The 25029-nt window shown below is 37.3% G+C and overlaps 1 protein-coding gene across 1 annotated transcript in view; it reads left to right on the forward strand.

Annotated features, from left to right (window-relative positions):
* LOC126189843 (cilia- and flagella-associated protein 251-like) overlaps positions 1–25029 on the forward strand; it is a 794634-nt gene that overhangs the window by 606585 nt on the left and 163020 nt on the right. Inside the window, exon 20 of the mRNA XM_049930974.1 lies at positions 1147–1381. Within this exon, the coding sequence (XP_049786931.1) occupies positions 1147–1381 (235 nt within the window). The remainder of the gene's footprint in view (positions 1–1146; positions 1382–25029) is intronic.

Genomic DNA, 25029 nt, shown 5'->3' on the forward strand with positions numbered 1-25029 from the left:
GATGGGTCCAACATACAAAATACATTACAAATAAAGTAAATACCATTTGCTATACTATCATACTATCAAAACTCTTTCTGATTGCACATCAGAAGGAGACTTCACCCAGGCAGAATCCTTACTGTGATAGGGCATAATCTTTTGGGGAAACACATCTGCTACCAAAAGTTGTTTTATATACCAAAAGAGAATTGTAAGAGCAATAGGAAATGCTGCATCAAGAAGCCCTTATTCAAGAAACTAAATATCCTTCCACTACCATGTCTGTACATTTTACAAGTAATCGTATTTGTAAGGAAAATCTTAGAAAATAGCAACAATCTTGTGTCAACCAACCAGAGTATCCACCTGTATAACACAAGGAGAAAGCAGGATGTACATGTTCAACATGCACACACAACACTAAAACAGAATGGACCACTGCAAACAGGAAACACACTATGCAATACGCTACCTACAAACATTAAAATAATAAAAGACACTTCAAAATTTAAAACTGATGTCCATAAATATTTATTGCAAAAATGTTATTATAGTATAGATGAATATCACAAAACATAAAAATTTATTACCAAGGTTAAATATATTGTATGGAAGCTGAACCTTCAGTTGTGATAATATTAAGCCTAAATCAATGTAAGTATTCTTGTATGATTTAAAAACATGTACTGTAAATCAAAATGACTTGTCCAATATCATATTGTATACCTTGTACAACAAATGATCAAAAGGACCAATAAATATGTAATTTAATGTAATATTAGAAAAACAGCAAAAGCTCTGGAGATAGAACAAGTTCCTGATCTGTCTCCTCTTTTTCATTTCTTATTTACCTGGATTTTCCATAGTCATAACGATTTTAATTTTTAATCTATAGGAGAATTATAATTCATTTTCTGTTACCAGTAGGATGTTTACCTTTCAATAATTCTGTGCAGGAGTAAAGAGAATTAATTTCAATTATGACCTAAATCAAAAACAATGTATCACACTTCAGCATTTAAAACAATAAATACTGATTAGACATTTAAGGATAGTGGCCAAGGAACTAATCAGCTAGCTGCCTACAAAATGCCATTTTTAATATGACACTGTTATTTGAATTGTTTATCCTCGGAAGATTAAGAATGTTTATGATTCCTCCAGAGCTGCCGATGCTATGGTTCATATCGGTGGAGAAGATATGATGCCATACTATTCACTGATGGAAGGTGGCAAGGGAGGCTGGCTAATGAGGCAAATGGAAGACTTCTTTTACTATGCACAACTATTGCATCAGGGTGATAAATTGCCCATATTGCACAAGATCTCTGATCATATACCACTGTGTGAGCTGCCCAACTTCATGAGAGCCATAGGATATTATCCTACAGAATATGAGGTAAATTACTGCAATATTTTAGTGGTTGGTAAGAACAAGTTTTTATTTCCAAAGCAGTTTAGATATGGCAATAGTATTAAAAGTACACGTATTCAACTTGTAAGTTAGTAGCACAGCTGTCCCTGAACCAAAGGATGATTTGAATTCTGCAGTGCTTTGCTTACCATTGTTCTGTTGCAGACAGTGTGTATTGCCTTACCACCTTCCTGTATCAGGGGGATCTATAGATTCCTGTAGACTGCAATTTCTGTAGCAACTTGTCTTTTTACCATTAATAAATCATTGATAGGGCGAAAGAAGCAATAAGTGGCAAAAAATTTAAGATCAACTACAGATTGAGCTGTACCTTCTAATATTCTCTGCTGTATAAGTGCAAAAGTAATCAGATTTAATAATGTTCAGCAAACCTCACTGAAATACTGGTGTGATATGCTGAAATAATTCTCAATATCTTGAGAACATAAAGGAGAAACAGTTATGTGCTTCTTGGTAAAACTATCTCAATAAAATTTAATAGTTGTTTCTCTGCTCATCTTTTTCTGCTCTTCATGAATAATTGATCTTTCTAATTAGCATAGCACACCTTGAGGTATGATATTTCTGCATTAAGAAGAAATATCTAGGAATGTGATAGGAGTGATATATTTGGGGAAAATTTAATTGTATGTTAAAAGGATAGGCTAATGGGGAATAGAAATGGTGGTTTGTCACTCTAGACAAGAAACTAAAACCAGGGTTTATACGACCCGGGACAACCGGGAAATCCAGGGAAAACCCAGGAATTTTTTCATCCGGGAGAAAACGTAGGAATTTTTCGGAATTCCAGGAATTTTTCATTGTTTTAGCTTTCAGTTAAATTTTTGTAATTTTGACTGGTAAGAATTGATTCTCTACCGAAGAACGTTACTGTATCCTGCTACTGGAGAATGATACTCCAGAATAAAATATAAATGAGAGGGAAAAAAATAAAACTTTAGTGGCAGAGGAAATGCGCAATTTACAACAACAAAACACCGAGCACGCCCAAGCGCATACAAATAGCAGAATTATGTCAAAGGCCACAGGGTGAAGACTATGCAATTCTTCATAACAATAAACTGCTTTCTATGAGTGTGACGTCACAACTGTTTGACCAGTTGCCAGCATGCTCATGCGCATGCGCAGTTGACTCGCATATGAACAGTATCTTCTCTCGCTTCCCGCTACTTGAAGTGTGGCTGTTAGCTGTATTGGCAGTAGCAGCAAGCGGCCAGATGCTAATGAAAAACATTTTTCTAGCGCATCCTAGCTGCCAGATTCGCGCATGTGCAGAGTTGTAGTGGGGAGGGCGTTAGTTTCCACGTGACCCGTGTTTGTGTTAAGTGATTTCGCTGCCTCTCTTCGTTTACAGATTCAAATGAAAACAAAACGGATTTCTGTTTCCGGGAGCTGTCAAGTGAATTAAAATACATTCACATAATTACGGAGGGCAAAAATATATTATTAGTTTCAGTTTTCTGATTTGATTTTATTTCCAAGTTATTAACGGCCTTGCATAACAATGAAGTTATTTTTGCAATTTTGCTAAAGAAATTTGGCTTTGTTAATCTTTCCGCTGAGGCAATCAGTTTATTTGAAATGAAGTGTTTCATTCCACAGTATTGGCCAGTTCCAACTGTTTGCTGAATTTCGAGTGCACATTATCATCTTCTGCCATGTGTGGCATTATGCCACAATAAAGAACCAAATATGAGATAGTACAGTACTGGTACTCCAAGAAAATTTACATCCCAAAAACCACACTGAAAAACTTAATATCAGATGGGACCTATTTCATTGTGAATCTGGAAAAGACCAGTGTGCACTTCAAGCCGAATTATGCATTTTAGTATGGTTTATGTAATTCCGATGTTCTTGGAAGTATCCTCTGATGCCCTGTTTCTTTTATGGTTTAATGTAAGCTCTCTTAGTGCTTTATACATATGAACATGCGGGCTTCCTACACCACTGCAGCTATGTATGCAAAATAATGCCTGTTTACTGGCACTCTCTGGCACCTGGTAAATCGAACCAATTTCTAACAGTCGCCGGATAGTATTGCGAAAGATGGTTCGAAAAGTGTTACTTTCAAAGTAAATTTCTTTTTACACAAGATGAATTATGTTACGTGTGAGAAAGTGGGATGAATTTCCAAATCACAGAGCGTTTAAAACTGAACACTTTGAGGACCATCCACTTACAAGAATTTCGAGCCCAGAATTTATGTCATAATTTTAAATTTACTGGCACATATATTTGATGTTTCTTAAATTATAACACATGCAAAAAAGATCAATATTACATGTGAAAACTTAGTTTCTGTTGCAGCTTGTTTATCTTAGAAACCAATATTATATGTGAAAGCCTAGCTTTTCTTTTAGCTATACTATGTATATTAATGTAAACCGTTAACTTTTCCTCTTTGTGTGTTTGCGCTACGTACCAGTGCTATTGGCTGATGATAACACGTGTCCTATGCTCTGAATATCTGCTGTCATCGGCTGGCCAGATCACGTGGCATGAGATATGATTGGCTTACAAAAGGACATCGCAAGCTCGGTTTCAACACTCCGGAAACTGTGTTTGGTTCAGTTCAAATTTATACTTTCGTAATACAAAAATATGCTGCAAATCAAAGGTCTTTCCAAAACTTCTCTCCCCCGTCTTTACTTTTTTTCTGGGAAGTTCTATGCAAGTGTATAAAACATTGACCATTCAAAGGATTGATAAGTTTTACAGTTCCGGGGGAAAATCTATGGAAAACCTACTGTCACTTAGCACGGAAGAAGTGTATTTTTGCCTGGGAAAAAGCATATTTTTTAAACGGGATATCCGGGAATAATCCAGGAATTTTTTTCCTTGCCCCCGTATACACCCTGTAAAACCCACCAAGATAAAAACTGAAACTGCATTTGAGACTGTTTGGGCAAGACTCGGTATCAGGGGTGGGCATAAAATGGTAGCTGGATCCTTCTACTGACTTCCAGACTCGCCCCCTGATGTAACTGAAAACTTTAGAGAAAACTTCTGTTCGCCTGTATGGAAGTTCCCCAATCATATTGTAATCATAAGTACAGATTTTAATCACCCAACAGTCAATCAGGAAAATTACAGCTTAGTTAGTGGCAAGCATTATTACTAAATGCCTTCTCTGAAAACTTTGTGGAACAGATAATTAGGAACCCCACTCATGATGAATATATATTGGATCTAATGACAACAAATGACTTGATCTCTTTGAGGATGTCCACACCAAAACTTGTATCAATATCCATAATGCATGATTACCGAAGTATGAAGAACAACTAAAACAAGGAAAAAGGTATATATATATTTAAAAAATCGGTAATATTTTATCTCATTGAGGAACTTGAAACTTTCAGTACAGGGCAGGAGCACATAGGGGCACTACGCCTTAAGTTTAAAAAAACAGTTGACCATGTACTGGACAGATATGTACCCAGCAGAATAGTTCATGGTATATAGTCATTGTAAAGAAACTTCTGAATAAACGGAGACTACTGGATAACAGGTGTAAAAGAAAACATAGGGCTGTAGATAGAGAGTTGCTGAATGAAACACAAAGGGAGCAAGTTCCAATGATAAGGTGTTCAGATGACATAGCTCTCCTAAGCCTAGTAAGGGAGACTTAAAACTCTTGGATGGAATGCACAATCTAGTTATCACAAATACAAGAATAAAGCAAAACCGAACTTGGTAAAGTAATACAAGTTAATGATGTGCTAAACATCATAACTGGGAAAGGAACATTACTAGTAGTAGTTGTGGTGGTGGTGGCAGTGGTGGTGGTGTAGTGTGGTGGTTGAAGGAGAAGAAGAAATATTATGCAGCTGGGTAGTAGAAATTACAAAAGTCAGGAAGGCAGCTTAAACAGTATGGTGCAGGAGAAGAAAGCACGCTACTACAAAGGAAGTTATTCTGACAGATTGATTCTGAGGTCCAAGAAACTGTGAGCCTAAAACTCAGTACTGTATGCAAAAGAAACATGATGGTCTATGGAAAAATGGGAAAAGATGAAGCTAGAAGCATTTGACATGCTGTGCTTGAGAAGACCATTCAGAATTAATCGATGTTAAAAAAAAAAGAGAGCTACTAGGAAAAACATATGAACGATTTCCAGAGTTACGAGTATTCCACGAGGTTTCAGGATTGCAGCCAGATCATGTCGACATCTTGCCATGATATTTTGGGTAATAAACTTTCAGCCATCTTCAGGCCAGTATTGAAACAGACACCTGAAGATGGCTGATTGGTTCTCAGGCGAAATATCATGGCAAGATGTCAACATCATCTGGCCGCAATCCTGTGACCACATGGAATAATGAATGAAATCTTTAGGCAATGTCCTAAAGCATCCAGAGCAGTTGAGAAGAAATTTTGTATGGACTGTCAAATATTAAAGTATTCAAAACAGATAATTGAGGAGTCACAGGAATGAAGGTTATTATTTAACATTGTGTGAACATCAATTAAAGTGTGTGTTCGGGTGTAGTCGATATATACACTAACAAAAAAAAATCAACACCAAAAAATAATTAATCTCGAGTAATGAAATTTTAGAAATATGTTTGTCTTGGTAACATTTGTAAGTGATTAACATTGTAAGATCACAGGCTAATGTAAGCATGAGATAAGCCATTGCACATGTGAAATGCTAGTACGTTAGTAACAGATGTAACCATGCAAACATACGTGCATTGTGCTGTAGAAGTGTTGGATGTCAGTTTGTGGGATGAAGTTCCATGCCTGTTGCACTTGATTGGTCAATAAATGTTCAGTTAATGCTGGTTGTGCATGAACCTGGAGTTGTCGTCCGATTATGTCCCATATGTGCTCGACTGGAGATAGATCTAGTTGATCGAGCAGCCCGATGCAGTATGTCAACACTATGTAAAGAGAACTGAGTTGCAACAGCTGTATATAGGTTACCATTATCCTTTTGGAAATTGGAATGCTATTCATGACTGGCAGCACAATGTGTCAAGTTACCAAATTGACGTACAAATTTGCAGTCAGATCAACCTGTGTACAAGAAGGGTAGTAGTAGTGATCCACAAAATACTGTAAAATATCTTTGACACTGCTTTGTTGAAAAACTCAGAACATATTCTGAGCTCAAACTTAATGAGGTATCTTCATCATACTGAACTCCTCCATGCCAACTAGCTAGGATTCCAAAAACATCGATCATCTTAAACACAGCTAGTACTTTTCTCACATGACAGTCACGTACATTCTGTATTTCTTGATTTTTGAAGAGCATTAGACTCAATACCACACCTCTGCTTATAGACAAAAGTTTAATCATATTGAGTATAAAGTGAAATTTATGAGTGGATAGAGGAGTTTTGGCAGAGAGGACACAGCATGTTGTCTTCTATGGAGAGTCATCATGAGGTCTAGAAGTAACTTCATGTTGTATATTAATGACGTTGCAGACAATATTAACAGTAACCTCAGACTTTTTGCAGATGATGCAGTCATCTATAATGAAGTACTGTCTGAAAGAGGTGCGTAAATATTCAGTCAGATCTTGATAAGATTTCAAAGTGGTGCAAAGTTTCATTATAAATGAAATGCAGAGCATCCTTTTTCAGTGAATTACATCAGTTTTAATGAATTACTACAAATACAAGCTCACAATGTACTTTGGATATAAGTATCATAACTATTTAACAAATGTTTCAGTCCCAAGCACACAACAGCTAAAGGTTCATTCAAGTAATTCAGTGGAACCAGCCATGATCATGCAAATGCTTTCAGTTGAGGCATTTTCCAGTGCCAGTCAGTCATGTCTAGGCAAATTCTGTTCGAGAGCTGACCAGTAGATGGTCATTACTAGTCTCCACTGGTCGCAGGACTCACTCCTGGTGATTCCAAAGCATTTACACAAGCATCGGCCCAAAGAGATAAGCTCTTACATGCATATAGCTTATTGTGTTCAGTCTCGCAGCCTTCTTACTGAAGAAAATGACTACTTAACCCTTGCTAGCCTTTTACGGTACTTCTTAATATTTTGAAAATTTAATACATCCTAGTGTACTTTTATTCTCTTACAGGACTTTTTCAGCAGAAATGTATTGTGTATGTAAATCCTGTGGTACAGAAAGAGAAAGTATCTCACTATCTTCTATTAACTTCACTTTCAAAATTAATAATTTTATCCCTTCCATTCAAGATGAGATCACAAGATTTGACAGTAGCGGATCACATACCATACTCGTTGCCATAAATGAAAAGCAGACATCAGCTTGGCTCATTTTAGAGAGCGGGTAGCAATATGTGTGTATTACTGTAAAGATACATAGGTGAAATTAAGCAGCATACAAAATTCACAACTACTATTGCCAGTGACTACACAAAGCACTATCTGCTCAAAATGTTTGTATGTGTAAATGTGCACACTTAATACCCAATTGTAAATTAACTGAAGGGCACAAAAAATAAAATGTTTGCTAAATGTTATGTTTATAATTATAATTACGCTACCACTGATTTACCTGCTATCAAAGGCATGCCCAGTTCAGTGACAAAATTTTGAGAGATGGGGAGGTGACTTTATTAGCATACTGAGGTATGGTCCTGAACACTTAAACTGATAATACACCATACTGAGGTATGGTCCTGAACACTTAAACTGATAATACACTAGCCTATTTTCGTTAATGTACACAGTGCTGATAACATTAGCCATATGTTTGTGCACTGGACATATTGTAGCCACTCCATTCCAACTTTACTAGTGACAGTTTAGCTAGAAATTAGATAGATCCCATAATCTGCAATGTTTCGGCCTTTACTGTATTGTAGTTTATCAATGATGGCATGTTACCAAAATCAATAAGATGATCTTATCAAATTTGTCAGAATATATATATAAAAAGCAGACAAAGTTGTATGACTTATACAAAGAGATTACTCGAAAATAATATTGATGGATATGGTAAACTTATCTTTGTATGTTTTTCATTTATAGTTTAGTAATTTGATTTAATTTTTTTTAAAGTCACTATTAATGTTGATAATAATTATGAATAATAATAATAATAATAACAACAATAATACTAGATAATGGGAGACTTCAATGCCCAAGTGGGAAGAGAAGTGCAGTATCGTCCAACGATAGGGCCTGATAGTATCCATGAAACAAGCAACGAGAATGGTATCAAATTAATTAACCTTGCCGATACAAGGAGAATGATCGTTAGAAGCACATACTTCCCCCGCAAAGCAGTGCATAAAGTAACCTGGATATCCCCAGATGGAAGTACGATGAACCAGATCGATCACGTTCTTGTTGACCGAAGACATCATTGTAGTGTCGAGCATGTAAGATCCTTTCGCGGGGCAGATATGAATTCAGACCATTTCTTAGTGGTAGTCAAACTACGTCAGAAACTTTCAACCATGTGGAGAAGAAATTCTGAAATGATGGTCCGCTTCGACAAGAATAAGTTGAAAGATGTAGAAGTGAGACAGCGCTATCAAGAAAAAATTGCAGAACATCTCACAATAACAGAGAACCCTACCAGTGTGGAGAACGCATGGATGCTGCTGAGGAATGCAGTGTTAGAAAGTGCAAATGAAGAACTAGTTTGCGATGCAAAACGAAGAAGTAAACCTTGGTTCGATGAACAATGTCGAGAATCTGTTGAGATTAGATCAGCGAAGAGGATAAAATGGCTACAGCAACTCTCGGAAGAAGCAAGGGTAGCTTACTACGAAGCGAGGCGTAACACGGACCAACTCATGAGAAAGAAGAAACGGGACCACCACAAAAGTCTGTTGATTGCAGTCGAAGAAGCAAAGTCGTCACGCTCGTTTTTCCAGGCCTCAAGATTCGCCAGAGGCGCATACAGACAACGTACATTGGTCCTAACGAATGAGACGGGTGAAGTTGTACCGCCAGAAGAGCAAGCAACCCTATTTAAAAAACATTTTGAAAACCTATTGAATCCCGACAACCCACCAGTAGGGACAACACAGACGGATGCCCGTTTTGACAGAGTTGAAGTCCCTGAACCATCTGAGGAAGAAATCAGTGTTGCCCTAAAAGCACTCAAGAACAACAAGGCTCCAGGAGGTAGTGGTATCACAGCTGAGATGCTTCGCTTGGGAGGGGAAACACTGGTGGGTGCTTTGAAACGATTAATTTCTACCATCTGGGAAGCAGAAGTTATTCCTGAGGAATGGAAGGGAGCAATCATATGTCCCATATTCAAGAAGGGAGATGCTACTCATGTATCCAACTACCGAGGGATTTCGTTACTTGAAATTGGCTACAAAGTTTTTACAACACTGCTACTAAACCGCATGAAACCACTGGCTGAAGGAATTGTAGGGACCTATCAATGTGGGTTCGTTGCTGGACGATCGACAATTGATCACATATTTACTCTGAGGCAGTTGATAGAAAAATTCTACGAATTCAATAAGGATCTACACCTCATCTTCATCGATTTTTGACAAGCTTATGACAGCATTGACCGCGCCACGTTATGGGAAACGTTAGAGGAACTTGGCATCCCATCAAAATACATCCGCTTAATTGCTGCTTGCTACTCTCAGTCTACGGCCCAAGTGCGGTTTGGTAATCAACTATCACCATCATTCAGTATACAAAATGGATTGAGACAAGGAGATCCATTGGCGCCAATATTATTCAATTTGGCCCTGGAAAAAGTAAGCCGTGACACTTGTCGAACCAGAGAGATGGAGATGGTGGGAGCAGACACAATCTTGGCATTTGCTGATGATGTTGTGATCCTTGGCGACACTCTAGAGCAAGTACGCAGGGATACTTCCCGATTCCTCCACAATGCAGAGAAAATTGGGCTGGTGGTGAACGAGGAAAAAACTAAATATCTTGTTGTATCACGCCGCCGAGATCTCCCTCCTTCCATTGATGTCGACAGGCATACCTTCGAACGAGTTGAAGAGTTCAAGTACCTGGGCTCCATACTAACAAATAGAAGTGAAGTAACGAAAGAAGTACAGCAACGTATAACAAATGCTAATCGCATGTTCTTTAGCCTGAACAATCTTTTCAGATCTCGGCTGATATCGCAGAAGAACAAGATCCACCTATACACGACACTGGTGAGACCAGTACTTTTATACGGCTGTGAAACTTGGGCAACATCAGCAACAGCAGAAGAAGCAATATGTGCATTTGAAAGGAAGGTACTTCGGAAGATATATGGACCCATCTACAATGCCATGGAAGGTAAATGGGAACGAAGAAAAAAAGAAGATTTATACCAGCGGTATGGAAAGCCACACATTGGACGAATATTGGCGCAGAAGAGACTCCAATGGTTTGGCCACATCCTACGGGCAGACGGATCCCTTCCAAACAGAGTCCTCCACTCTCAACCCACAGGAAAACGCCCTAGAGGACGCCCAAGAACTCGATGGAAGGATAGGATAACAACGATCCTGAAAGAAGTGGAACCAGCAGCCGTGGAGGAGGACGCCAACGACCGGATGAGATGGACTGCCATCTGCAACAGCTCCCTCCTCTCGTGTAATTGACAGACACTGCGTGTGTGTTTTTTTTTTGTTTTTTTGTTTCTGTAATGTATCCCTCGTGCCTTTTAAACCTTTGATTGAATGCCCTGTTTATTTTTTCGTTTCTTCTTTAAGCTGTAATGTACATATGTAACTTTTACTACTGTATAGAGTACTTTTGTAAGTCTTTTTATCTTTACTTTTCCTTTTGTTCTTCTTGCTGTAGGCCTTAAAGGCCCGATAAGGCAATAAATGATGATGATGATGATGATGAATACTAGTAAATGGAAATTACAAAGTAATGCTGAAATAAACCAAAATATTTCAAACATAGTGAGAAAAAGAAGACTCATGTTTTTTGGACATTTATTTTGAATGAATGACAGTTGATTAACTAATAAGATTTTCACAACAGGCTGGGTCAATGAAGTAGAAAAGCATTTAGAAAGAAACAATATAAAAATAGACGATACACACAACAGAGAAGCCTTTTAGGAAAAAGTATTGAAAGTGGAAGGATTCCAAGGCAGGGTAACTATAGAGATTTGTTCAAAAGGGTCTCAAGACAGAAAGAAGAAATGTAGTGGGCAGATTAAGAAAAGGAAAGAATGAAGAACTGAAATTGGAACTTGGTTCTCGGATGACCTATCCACAGTAATATAATAATAAACATAACAGGATTTTCAAAAAAGTTCAAAGTGTGTCTGATAACTATGTTTGCCTAGAAAATAGCTCTTTCAGATTAGTACATAAGCAAATATGCCAACATCTGTATAAACACAAATAAAAGCAAAACATTATATTATTCAAGAACTGTGATGTGAATTTAATGTATGTATCATGCAGTGTACTAGAAAATAAAAGTGTGCCACTAATCGGTGGCATTATAACAAGTCCCTCAAATTTGATGTTTAAGAAGATATAAATGAAAAACGTTTATTCAAAATCAATTTTTGTGGTTATTGAAATATTTAATTCTTGCATGCTGGTGTTAGTTTAAATCATTTAAATTTTTAAAAAATTGTTGATTTATGATGCAGTTTGGATCTGATCAATTATTTTTGACAAACACATGAATTTCTATCAGACATGTATGACAGTCAACTGTTTGGTAAGCCTTCTTGTTCTATGATCCATTCCCTCTCACATTTCAAATGTTAATGTTACAGTTTTCACTACTTCAGTTCAGTCTTTCCATCATTTGTAGTTAAGTCCGTCATCTCTTGAATTAGAGTCCATCATTTTGTATACTCTCATTTATACTAGCTGTTTGTTTGGCCCTTGCTACAAGAAACATCATAAAATTAGTATTCAGAGTGTTCCATAAAAACACGGGAGAACTGCCGGATATCAGTAACTTCCTGCCACGATATTTCGGCGCAGAGTCTTCTGGCCATCTTCAGGTGAATGCCACTGTAGTAGTACTGGCGAGTACGCGCTGAGCTCCGCTATTTAAAGCCTTCTGAGGTGACATTGCGCATGCGCTGCTCAGCGCGCGCGTTCATAACGGCTCCGTGCGCTGCGCCTCGTGCCCTCCACTGCGAAAGCCTGGCGTATCGGTGTCAGGTCGATTTCCATCTTTATGCAGATAACTGCGTCGACTACGAAGTTTCTCTATAACAGGATTCCAAGCAGAGTTCAGCTGATAACCGCTATCTCGATTGATGAGAGTCTCGTTGTCAGACAATCTTATTTCCACAGATTCATTGATAATCGAGCTCCAAAAGTTTGATGTATGGGCCAAAATTTTTGTGTCGTTGTAATTCATGGAATGGTCTGTGGAAATACAATGTTCGGCGATTGCGGACTTGGTGGGTTGGAGAAGGCGAGTATGCTACTAGTTGCCACCATCCAGCACAAACAATGGGCGTTCTCAAAACCTTGGTCCACCGTGCCCATACTATCTCTGACGCCGACAGTCTTCAAGCGGAAGTGGAACACCTGCAAAAAGTATTTTTGAAGAATGGCTTTTCACCTAGGCAAGTGAACAGAGTGATGAAGACCTACAAACGACGGAACAAGGAAGAGGAAGAGGCCTTCAGGTCGACTGTTTATCTACCATTTATTGGGAATATTTCTTCACAGATAGGCAGAATATTGAGAAAGTATCAAGTGAGAGTCATCTTTCGCCCTCCTTCCAAAATTTCATCACTGGTGGGATCCGTTAAAGACGACCTGGGCCTGCGTAAACCAGGTGTTTACAAAATTCCGTGTGAATGCGGCAAATCATATATAGGGCAAACAACACGAACTGTGCAGGAACGCATTGTGGAACACCAACGGCATACTCGCCTTCTCCAACCCACCAAGTCCGCAATCGCCGAACATTGTATTTCCACAGACCATTCCACGAATTACAACGACACAAAAATTTTGGCCCATACATCAAACTTTTGGAGCTCGATTATCTATGAATCTGTGGAAATAAGATTGTCTGACAACGAGACTCTCATCAATCGAGATAGCGGTTATCAGCTGAACTCTGCTTGGAATCCTGTTATAGAGAAACTTCGTAGTCGACGCAGTTATCTGCATAAAGATGGAAATCGACCTGACACCGATACGCCAGGCTTTCGCAGTGGAGGGCGCGAGGCGCAGCGCACGGAGCCGTTATGAACGCGCGCGCTGAGCAGCGCATGCGCAATGTCACCTCAGAAGGCTTTAAATAGCGGAGCTCAGCGCGTACTCGCCAGTACTACTACAGTGGCATTCACCTGAAGATGGCCAGAAGACTCTGCGCCGAAATATCATGGCAGGAAGTTACTTATATCCGGCAGTTCTCCCGTGTTTTTATGGAACAATCAGTACGCCGGGAAAGCTTTAAACATCACATCAACAGTATTCAGAGTACTGGTTTAAAATTCAGGATGTAAATTTTTACATCTGAAATTAAGTCATATTTGGGTTGAAGTAGATTTTTATGTAACTACAAAGACACAGGAAACAATGTAAATACGGCAAAGGTAAAACATAACTATTTCAATAATAAAGTTACATAATGAATACTGGTATTAACCTCCCAGTATAGCAGCAAAGACATTACATTACCTGGCACAACTTCATTACAAGCTCTGGTGTTTTTTTTTTTTTTTTTTTTTTTTTTTTTTTTTTTTTTTTTTTTTTTTTACTATGTTCAGGATGGATTCACTGTATATAATAATTATGACATCTCAATGTACACAGATTAATTATTTGTTTAATTTAGAATCACTATGACATCTACTTGTCCTCAAAATACTCATGTATCTAAATTAAGCATTTCTACTCATTGTCTTTCACAACAACAACAGATAATAAATATAACATTTCATTTCATCTTTTTGTCAGCTATAATTTTAATTAATCTTCAAAGTTACTCATACTTCATTACAAATGGGTTACCATATGATTCCATGAATATAATTCCACTTTGTTTCATGACAGTTAATCTCTAACCATAACATCGTCATATTCTTCACAAAAATCTTCATAATCTCCTTTAACAATGAATAATCATCATTTTCATCATTATCATCAACATAATCATAATATTCCATAAAGAAAGCTAGCATATCATAATTACATTATGTCATAATAACTCATGATTACATCCATTCTTCAGTCATCTATCCTCTTCCTACAATACATGAAAATAGTGTATCATTATTCATATAATGAAAACTTCACTGTAAGCATTAAACCTTCCAACATTATCAACAGTGCATGTGAGAAGATCTGTAATGCTGCAAGATCTTACTATAAACAAAACTTCTCATTTTTTCCATTACTTAATGAATAATACCTCAAACTATGAATGGGATATTTTACACCAAGACCATTTATTTCCAATACATTACAGAATAATCACTGATCACAGTAAAAACCATTATTCTGTTCCCACCCCCATGTCTATTCATATGGTTTTGACAATAAATTTAATAGGCCAAAATGCATTCACACACAAGAAACTTCAAGAGCCATTTTTATTGATTTATTTATTTATCCATCCATACAAATAAATATTGTAATGATGTCATCCAAAAGTACATGTAAATTTATGGGAAACTATTTGTGCAAAAGGAACATACAAAATTTTACATTAAGTAGTACAAAGAATAATACATACAAAATTGTACAAAAAAAAGTACAAAGAATAATACTTATTCATACAAGACACAATAATATAACTTTTTATACATGTATACTAACAGTATTGTAACTGCATAGTCTGTTTGCACTAAGGCTTTACTTTTTTCTTCCCTAAACAGGAAGCCCTTATATTCACTACAATAATTCAGTTAAGATTTTACCACACTCAGCAGCTGTCCATCAGATATACAAAATTAACGGAAACTTTAGGGGATGAAAGGCAGTGTTTTCAGTTTCGCCTTAATATAAACATTATCAGAACTATTTATTGGCCTAAATGGTCATTTACTGAGTAAAAACATTGTTAGAGTACAAATTCTTTCAATTTTACTTTAAATCTGTTTTCATCTTATGATGTTGGCTGACAGTATGTTGTAGAGTTTTGTACCAATATGCCTCACATGCCTTTGTGTGTGTGTTCATTTTGTTCACCTGTCTGTTATTATTTGGATAGCCCTCTTCTGTAACAGAAAGATTTGTTTTAGACGGCAAGTGGTGGAACCCCAAAATATTATTCCATATATTGCAAGAGACAGAAAACAGCCAAAATATGCCACTCTGACACCGTCTGCACTACAGAGATTTGCAGTAATTCTAAGAGCAAAACATACTGAGTTAAGTTTCTACACAAGTTTCATTACATGGTCATTAAAATTAAGACTTCCATCTACATGAATCCCCAACAATTTTGTTGATGCCACTCTGTCTGTGGCCTTGTCACCCAACAACAGATCAAGATTTACATTCTGACGTATTTTCCCAAACTGCATATAATTTGTTTTATTTGCATTTAATGTCAACCAGCTTGCATTGAACCAAGTGTGGACATTTTCATTACTTGATCAGCAGTTGTTTGCAGCATTTGCTTTGGTCCACCTATTATCACACTAGTGTCATCTGCAAATAGTATAGCTTTTGCTGCTCCATCTGAGGTGTGAATGTCATTTATATATAAAGGGCATTTAAAAAGAAATGATCCGGAGACATAATTATAGAAACCAGTAACTGTATGCTAGAAGTATTGACGCTCTGAGGGGCAAACAATTCACCTCAGACAACAACATCCAGCTGTATGTGCAGAACTGGTTAGCATCGCAGGCCCGGGAATGTTATGAGACAGCCATTCACCACCTTGTGTCACAGTGGGACAAGTCTCTCAACAGCCAGGATCAATACTTCTAACACACAGGGACTGGTTCATGTAATTATGCCTTCAGTTCATTTCTTTTTGAATGTCCCTTATAGACAAGGAACAATAAGGGACCTAGAATACTACCTTGCAGCACTCCTATTTCCACTTTTTTTGCATCTGAAACTAAATTTATTTGTGATTGGAGTAATCTGACATCATTTCTACAATCTGTGTTCTGTTCTGTAGGTATGATTCAAACCACTTTTTCCCTGTCCCATGAATAACTAATGATTCTAGTTTTTCTAAAAGAATGTCATGACTGACAGTGTCAAATGCTTTGGAGATATCTAAATTTATTCCTACTATGCTGTTGTCTTTTTCTAGATTTTTGATTATTTGTTCAGTGTAGCACGTACCTGGAAGCCATGCTGAGTTCTATTTAGTAACTTATGGTCATTTAGATATTTTTTGATTCTGTGTTTCATTAATTTTCTATTTATTTGGAAATTGCTGGAAGGAGGGATATTGGCCGACAGTTTTCTACCTTATTCTTGTCGCCGTCTTTGAATAATGGCTTCACTTTTAAAATTTTCATCCTTTCTGGAAACACTCCTTCACTAAATGATAAGTTGGCTATGTATGACAAGGGCCTTGTGATTTGTGCATCTGTCAGTGTTATGATATAAACAGGCACCTTATCAATTCCTGCTGACATTTTAGGTTTCAATCTTTTTATTACTTTCAACACTTCATGTTCATATGTTGGATCTATCCTCATGCTACAAGCAGCTTTTCAAAATTCAGGTTTTTCTTAGTTTGTAAATTTTGAGCTTAATGGGGTTGTTGCATTTATGAAAAAATTGTTGATGTAATTTGGGAAATCTTGTTTTTTAATATTGACTTTTTCTAAGTTTTTGAGAATGATATCCTGGTCTTCACATCTTATTCCTGTTTCAGTCTTCACAGTCCCCCAAATGGCTTTTGATTTGTTATCTTATTAAGTTGTCAATACTCATAAATTTTGCTTTGGCAATTACTTTTTTATATACCCTCTTGTAATTCTTAACATATTCTATGAACTGTGGATCTGTATGTGTCTTCAGTTTTGAATTTAGTCTCTTTAGAGTTCCACAAGAAGTTTAGCTGCCAGCTGAGATCCAAGAACTTGGCTTTGCATTGTGATGTGATGTGATTCTTGACAGCTTCTTTGGAAAGCACACTTCAAAATATCCCATGGAAATTGAAGGAAAAGTGTTATATGCATCGTTTTTATTTGTTAGGGACAGCACTTGCCCAGGACTCACTAGTTTGGATATTTGTAAATTCTACAGACTTTTCAGTGGAAAATTTTCTTTTATAGGTGAAGTGTACTTTTTTCTTGCAGTGGCATTGGAGGAATTTTGAGGACAAGAGCATTATGGTCTGATAATCCCAAATCAGTATTTGTTATTTCTAATTCTGTGTAGTATACAATTGAAAATATATTATCTATAAGACTGTTTGTATTATATGTTATTCTTGTGGGTTCGTGTATGTGTGAAAACAGATTGAAACTACATAATATATTTAGGAATTGATTTTTTAGCCCAGTTTCATTCATAAGATTTATGTTGAAACCCCCATAGACAACTACAGTGGCTCTTTCAGTAAAAAGAATCAAGATTTTAAACATGGCTGAAACAGCAACAGTTGAAATTCTTCACAATAAATGATGACAGCCAAAACAGTTGCAGGATAAAGATTTATTAAAATTCTTGACCAAGGTTTCGGTATATATAAATAAACCTTCATCAGAAGTAAAATACCTAAAATTGCATCCTGCAATGGAGATTAATAAAACAATTGTACCAAAGGCATCATCAGTAGTTAAGAAATCATCTCCATTTATACAACATTATTGTGGACACAGGGTCGATGCGAACACATTTAGCATCAGTACTTCGCCGATGAAACCTTGGTCAAGAATTTTACTAAATCTTTATCCTGCAACTGTTTTGGCTATCATCATTTATCATGAAGTAAAAATAATACTAAGCAATGTTTCTAATTGATTAATGAATATGTCTATATCCCCAGGAGGTGGTCTGTATATTGTTATGACTATGACTTTTCTCTATATTTCATACAACTATATAGCTGCTGCTTCAAAATGATTTTCCACACCCAATGATTCAGCTTCATACCTTCTTTTGTACCTGATACTTGATTTAGTAAAGATACATACAACTCTGTTTTTGGCATGTTTTCTACAATACTGACTTGCCAATTTATATGGATAAATAGTGATGATACTTAGTTCAAAACTTCTGCACCAATGCAGTCAGTGTTTGTGCCATTCATTGCTACCACGAGTTCTAGTGATTTATTTTTAAGGCACTCAATATTTAGGCTTAAAATCAGCAAGCAACTAGGATGAGAACTGGTTACAGTTTTATTTACGTTTTGTGCTGTCATATTTGTTCCCGTGTCCTGGTGAGATACCAAAAGCCCTTGAGAAGGACAGGTTTCCTGCACCTCTCGTGATGACCTTGTTGTACATTGGGCTGTGGTGAGTTGCTTGTTGCCGCAATTGGTGCCGCTGCTAATGTACTTAATATTGGCATTTCTCTTGTTGTTGTTGATTATGATGATGGTGATGCTGTTTCTGAAACTTCCAATGTTGGTTCTGCCACTACTGCTGTGCTTTCTTGTGGACTTGGGGTCTTCTCATTTTTCTTGTTTTCATCTAAAATAATATCTGGATGATGAAGAACTGTAGTTCTCTTGTCGTTCAAATCACTGTCCACTGTTCTTTCTGTTGACACTTCATCTTTTTTTACATGTCTTGCTGGTGCTGATGATGGTTCTAATGCTTTTATCTCTTTTCAGAGTGCTTTTGTTTTGGAGTCTGGCGATGGCGATGCAATTATCATTTTGGTTTTGAATTTATTTTGTTGTTTTTTTATTTCCTTAGTTATCAGGCTTGGCAGATATTCTTTCCCCAAGCCATTCAGGTGAAGTTTGTGTTGTGTGTGGAATCTATGTCCAATATTGCTTGTATCAACACATTCCACGTTTTTAAAATGTCTGCACATTTTTGCAAACTGATTTCAGGCACTTTTTATTTCCATATTAACACATGACCACCTTACAAGGTCATAGTGATGTGGAATATTGACCATTACTATGTTTGTGTAAGTGAAGTTTCTCAGACACTTTTTAAGATCATGCATAGCACTCTCTGTTTCTTTTTTGTAGAGGTCTTTTGCGCCTCCTGGTAGTAGGCTACAACAAAGTCTTTATTGTGCAGATTTTACCTCTGTGGATGCAGTAATTTTTTTTAATTTCACCAAGTAGGGCTCCCAGTTTCACTGTACCACATGAATATGTTTTAGTTGTTTCTTTTAGCTAACTCATAAGTCCACGACCACGGCTGTATGAAAGCACAAACAGTTTGCTGCTATTGGAGCTCCCAATGTGGGAATCGTTTTGTATTGTTTTAATAAACACTTCGCTACAATTCTTGGTCGGCACATTTACATTGACCTCATTCACGCTTGTTTTCGTCAATAAATTTTCTTTTCCTACCTTATTCGCAGTGCCTTTTTGATTTTCCCATTGTTCATGCGAACTACATGTTGCATTTTCACTATTGACAGTTGAAAGTACTTGAAATGTGTTTTCGTGCACAAAGCTTGCATTACTTTCACAGGTTTTCCGATTTTGCACTTTGGTCTTGCTGTTATTGCACTTCACATTTGACCACTTTTCCATAACGGACGAACTATCTTGCGTAAGTTTTAGCGTGTTCAGGTCACTATTTTCTTGTTGTATTTTCGAAATATCCATTTTCAAACCATTGATTATGAACTGTAAACTCATTATGCTTTCATTCAGTTTTGTAATTTTGACCTTACAGTTTTCACACAATCTCTTCTTTATGGCAAAATTTACGTTTTTCTGGGCAGACAATTGCTTAACTTTTACTCCACCAACCATCTTACATGTTGTTGTTCAGTATGTGGTTCAGTATGTCTATTACAACTATAGTCTGATTAAAATTACTAGATAGTTGACATCTGTCAGTGGCTGATACAGTGTTGTCATGTGAGCTGCCAGCTGCTCCTCAGTTATAGCTGACATACAAAGTGGCGGATCACTTCACAAACAATGTCAATGTGCAATGCAGAGCAATGTTGGAAGTGGCCACTGTGAGGGATGTTGGAAATGCAAGATGATCTTGTGGTACCCCATTGTATCTTCTCTAAAACTTAAAGCCATGCTCCTTGGACTATCAGTGTGAACTTACTTGAATGTCAGATACAGGCTCAGCTTCCCCACAGCTCTGGCATCTTCTGCTTCATCTACTATTCCAAAATCCTATTATGCAGTCCAAATAAAGACTCTCTCAAAATTCAGTTTCTTCTAACATATTCTATATTCAAAATTCAACACACCATTTCACTGCCACATTAAACAGTAAGCCCTCATTTTCTTAGGGCATTCGCACACGACAGAATTCAACCAAATTAATAACATTTTTTCTCAATGATACAATACTAATATACATGTCCGGCTGCTCAAGACCAAGTCACTATTAATAATAATCTTTTTTTTTTTTCTTCCATTGTCTCTCCACAACACACAACAATCACCATGTTTTTCGTGCGTGAAATTCGTCCATGGAATTCTGGGCCGGAAGTTTTCCTTTTCTCTTTGCTGTAACCGAGCGCATCACTTGTTGGCCCGGTTTTGCTCTTCTTTCTTGGTTAGCCTGCACAAATAATGTTCTGCAGCAGTGTGTATCTTTTCATGCTACAACCCACTACAAAATAACGTGTGTTCAAAGCGGCTGAAACGCAAGTGACTCCAGACTTTCGTAAAATTCTGGGGGCACTATATATCCTTCCCCTTAGCTCGAACACTCATTATTTTAGATACAACATAGAATATCTTTCGCACTTATTATTCACACAAAACCTTTAGCACAGAAATAAAAAATACATTTGTCTCATTGCTATCGTTCCCTCAGATGGTCAGTCATTTTACCAATAGACTTGGTAGTACAAGCAATTTAAGATAAAACAAATCTTGACCAGTTAATCAAATATAAGCCTTCCTTTGAGGCTGTTTTAGGATCGTGCAAAATAAATCCCTCCCCTTAGTCAGTCACAAATTTCAGGTGTTGTTCTCATCAAATAACTCTTTCCTTCTTTACTCTACGGTTGCAACAGTAACCACCTGTTCTTTCAGAATACATTGTCTCTAGATAAGGAAAAAAGAATTCAAAGTTACTAGGGGAGACTTTTCCACGATAAATTAGAATTACGATACCTCCCATTTCCTGTGGGTACAGTATCTATCAATGACATAAGGTATGATCCTATGAACATAATTTTCTTCCTCACATACAGGTAGGTACACCCCTTCCACTTACTTAAAACTATGGTACAGGTCAATCCCCTTCTGCTGCCCCTGCCTGCACAGTATAAGTCAGCCTCCTCCAGGTCTGCCTACCTGTCACTTTCTCTCATTTCAACAATATTGGGTGTGCCCTCCTTCTCCTCTCTCAACAGTGTTCATAGTCACTCCTCTGGCATATACCTTTTCATGCAATTCTCTTTAAAATTACCTGGTCAAATATACATGTCCTCCTTGATTCCTTTTTCTTTCGCTTCCATAGCTTTAACACTTAATTATTCTCCAACTATTTTTTATTACTCTATTGTTTCTTATCAGGCTATTTGGGATGCATAATCCTATTCTTATCCTCAAAAACTTATGAACTCCATCTGTTGATACAGGTTCTGGTAGTGTTTTTCTTCTCTGGCTTAACTTTTATCTTCCCTTAGCTCTACTTATTCTACAAGGTACTACCACATCTAGGAACACTTTATTTTAATTTACTCTAAACACATCATAGGAAAAGTTTATTTTAACTTACTCTAAATGCAGCATTCCCTCTGAGAAGTGCAACCGTCATCCTCATAAGCAAGTGATCTAGTCCTTGACTAGCACTACTTCCCCCTCTTACACGTGACGGATGTCACTTCTTATCTGGTGTTTCTTGTCTGCGCGTTTGTCTTCAATTGTCTGAGTGATAAAGTGTGATCATGTGTCCTGGTTCTTCGGCTAGCTAAGGTTCTTAGTTGAAGATTTATATAAATCACAAAAAAGAGAAGGACTTCAGCGATAGAAGTATATGAATGAGGATAGAGGGAAAGATAGATTGGTACTCTAAAGAGAAGTAAGAAAGGAAATAAAAGAGTTGGTTGCTAAGATCAAAGAAAGAAATAAGATAGCCCCAAAGACAGGAAATCCTTCCCTCCCCCTTCCCCAGGATCCCCACTTCACCAGTACTTAGGTGAGAAGCCGGAGGAAGTATGATGTTCAGCTTCTCCTACAGAATGGACATTCTCACCGTCACTTTAGAAGTCCCTGAAGAAAAGATCTTAGCAACTCCTATGGAATGGCAAATGATGAAGAACCAGTCACACTTGTTTGCGAGGGCTGTATGAAGGGTGTGGTGTTTGTGTAGTGTTGGTCGTGTCTATGCCTACACTAACCATCCCTTATACAAAATTGAGTACAAACCCTCCCCCATCACATCATGCTTTACAAAAGGTACAAAACATTTTATAAAAATTTAAACATCATGTAACACTTAATTATGCCATTTCCCTCAACACTGGCGTTTATAATGTTCTATCTAGAAGTACAGAGACTACCAGATAGCACTCTCGGGAACACACTCCCCGGGTTTTACCCTTGTGGAACTCACATATGCCTTCTGTTTTCGGCATGCTTCCTCAACAGAATATCTCCAGATCCAAATGCAGTTTCAAAGTTGACAAATTTATGTCAAGTCTGTGGGGGACCTAGTCTTCGTAGATTACATCTACGGGTTTTACCTTTTCAGGACTCGAAAATGAGATAACCCTGAACCTATTTGTCAGTACAGTCATTTCAGGCTGATGTGAAAACGACCAGTTATAGATTTATAGTATGAGAATAGATGACAGAATAGTTGAAGAAGTGAAGGGAATCCAGAGCATGAAAACTAAAGTAGAAGCAACACCGAATCCAACTCAGGAACTGGCGCACGTCACTCCGCCCATTAACCCAGAATGTCAACATCCCTGGGGGTTTTGTACATATCTCTTTATATCTTTAACATTATACATTCCTTTCTCCTCTATTGGTTTCTCTAAATACTTGGCCCTTGTCAAGTGCCAGTCGAAATACTTATGCATCGAACCCCAGGTGTTGCTGTAGTATTTCGGGTCCTATAAATCTGAAATTAACTTCTCTTGTGCACTGGAAGACCAATATTTTTTTTTTTTTATTTTCTTTGAAAGTCTTCCCAGGACATGAAATTCCCTATGTTTACTGTGCCCCATTCTGAAGCTTCACCCTCCAAATAACCTATCGCAAATTCTATTTTCTTAGCCTCTTCCCAACTTTTAGTCATGGCCTGATTAAATCGTTTTAGGAAATGGGTGGGGTGTACCTCCCCGTCTGGTTTAAACCTAGGGAACTGTTGGGAAAAGCCTGAATTTGATCCCCATTGCAAATCGTTAATTATTTCTTTATTTAGAACAAGATTTTGAGACACTATACTCTTTTCAAGTTTCTCCTGAATAATTTTGAATTCCCTTCTTAGGTTATCTAAGTCTTTTTTAGTATGATCTAATTCAGAGGTCATTATAGTCGAAGGAATGTCAACACTTAATTTTTCTTCCACTTTTCGTTCTATTAGCTCATCCACCTGTTCCTCTATACTGGTTAGATTGATCAACTCAGTTGTAGTTAACTTTTCTTTGAGATTTTGTTCTACAGTTTCTAAACGTGAGCTAACTCCTGAAATTTGCACCTGAACTAATGGGAGCAATTTATCTTGTTTATGTACATTTGTTTTAATGTTACTTAATTCCTGTTTAACCACATCAAATGTGCCCTTACAGACATCATTCAAGGAACCAAAATTTTCGTTGACTGGTTTCTAGGCTACTACATTTACAGTTGACATCATACTCTAATTTCTGAGCTATTTCCTGTAAATTTTTCTCCTGTCTCTCTTCTAAGCCTTTAAACAAAATATTTACTCTTTCACTTAGAGAGTCAGAAAATTCTTTCTTCAAGTCTAACTTGAGGTGTTGCATTTGAGTGTTCTGTAAATCTATTTTAGACTTTAATTTTGAGTTCTGTAAATCTAGTTTAGAATTTAATTCTGCCTTCAGTTAGTCTTGTCTTGTGTTCTGTGACTCAAACTGAGTTTTGATAAACTTCATTAATTCATCCAAATCAGGTCCTGGGTTTCCTATCCCCATAGCCCCAACATGCTCTTCTGATTCTTGATTATCCCCTTCCATCTTATTCTTCTTAGGCTTAAGTCAAGTCAACATTCATAGTACCCCCTACTCACAAGTCCTACACTGCACAATTGAACAAATGTCAAAGTTCACTCACCCAGTGTGACTTGACGATCTGCTACCGGCGGCATCAGTGTTGGTGTTGGCGGCAGCATCGGTGTTTGTAGACAGCAGCATTGGCGTTGTAGATGTTGGCGTTGTAGACAGCAGCATCGGCATAGTAGATGGCGGTGGCGGCATTGTAGACGGCAGCGTCGACATTGTAAACGGCAGTGGTGGCGTTCATCGGCGGCATCGGCGTTTGTGAATGGTGGTGTCAGCATTTGTGAATTAATGGATTGACTGTGGTGTTCATTCTACTCGATTTCCTTGCTTCTATCACCATTAACCAATAGGACAATTTTTGATAAATATCTTCGAATGTTGTTCGCTGTTACTCGTTGATATGGCAACACTTGTCAATCTTTTCAACTTGATTTTGTTAATCT

Source organism: Schistocerca cancellata, chromosome 1 (assembly GCF_023864275.1).
Source record: "Schistocerca cancellata isolate TAMUIC-IGC-003103 chromosome 1, iqSchCanc2.1, whole genome shotgun sequence".
Taxonomy (NCBI): Eukaryota; Metazoa; Arthropoda; class Insecta; order Orthoptera; family Acrididae; genus Schistocerca; species Schistocerca cancellata.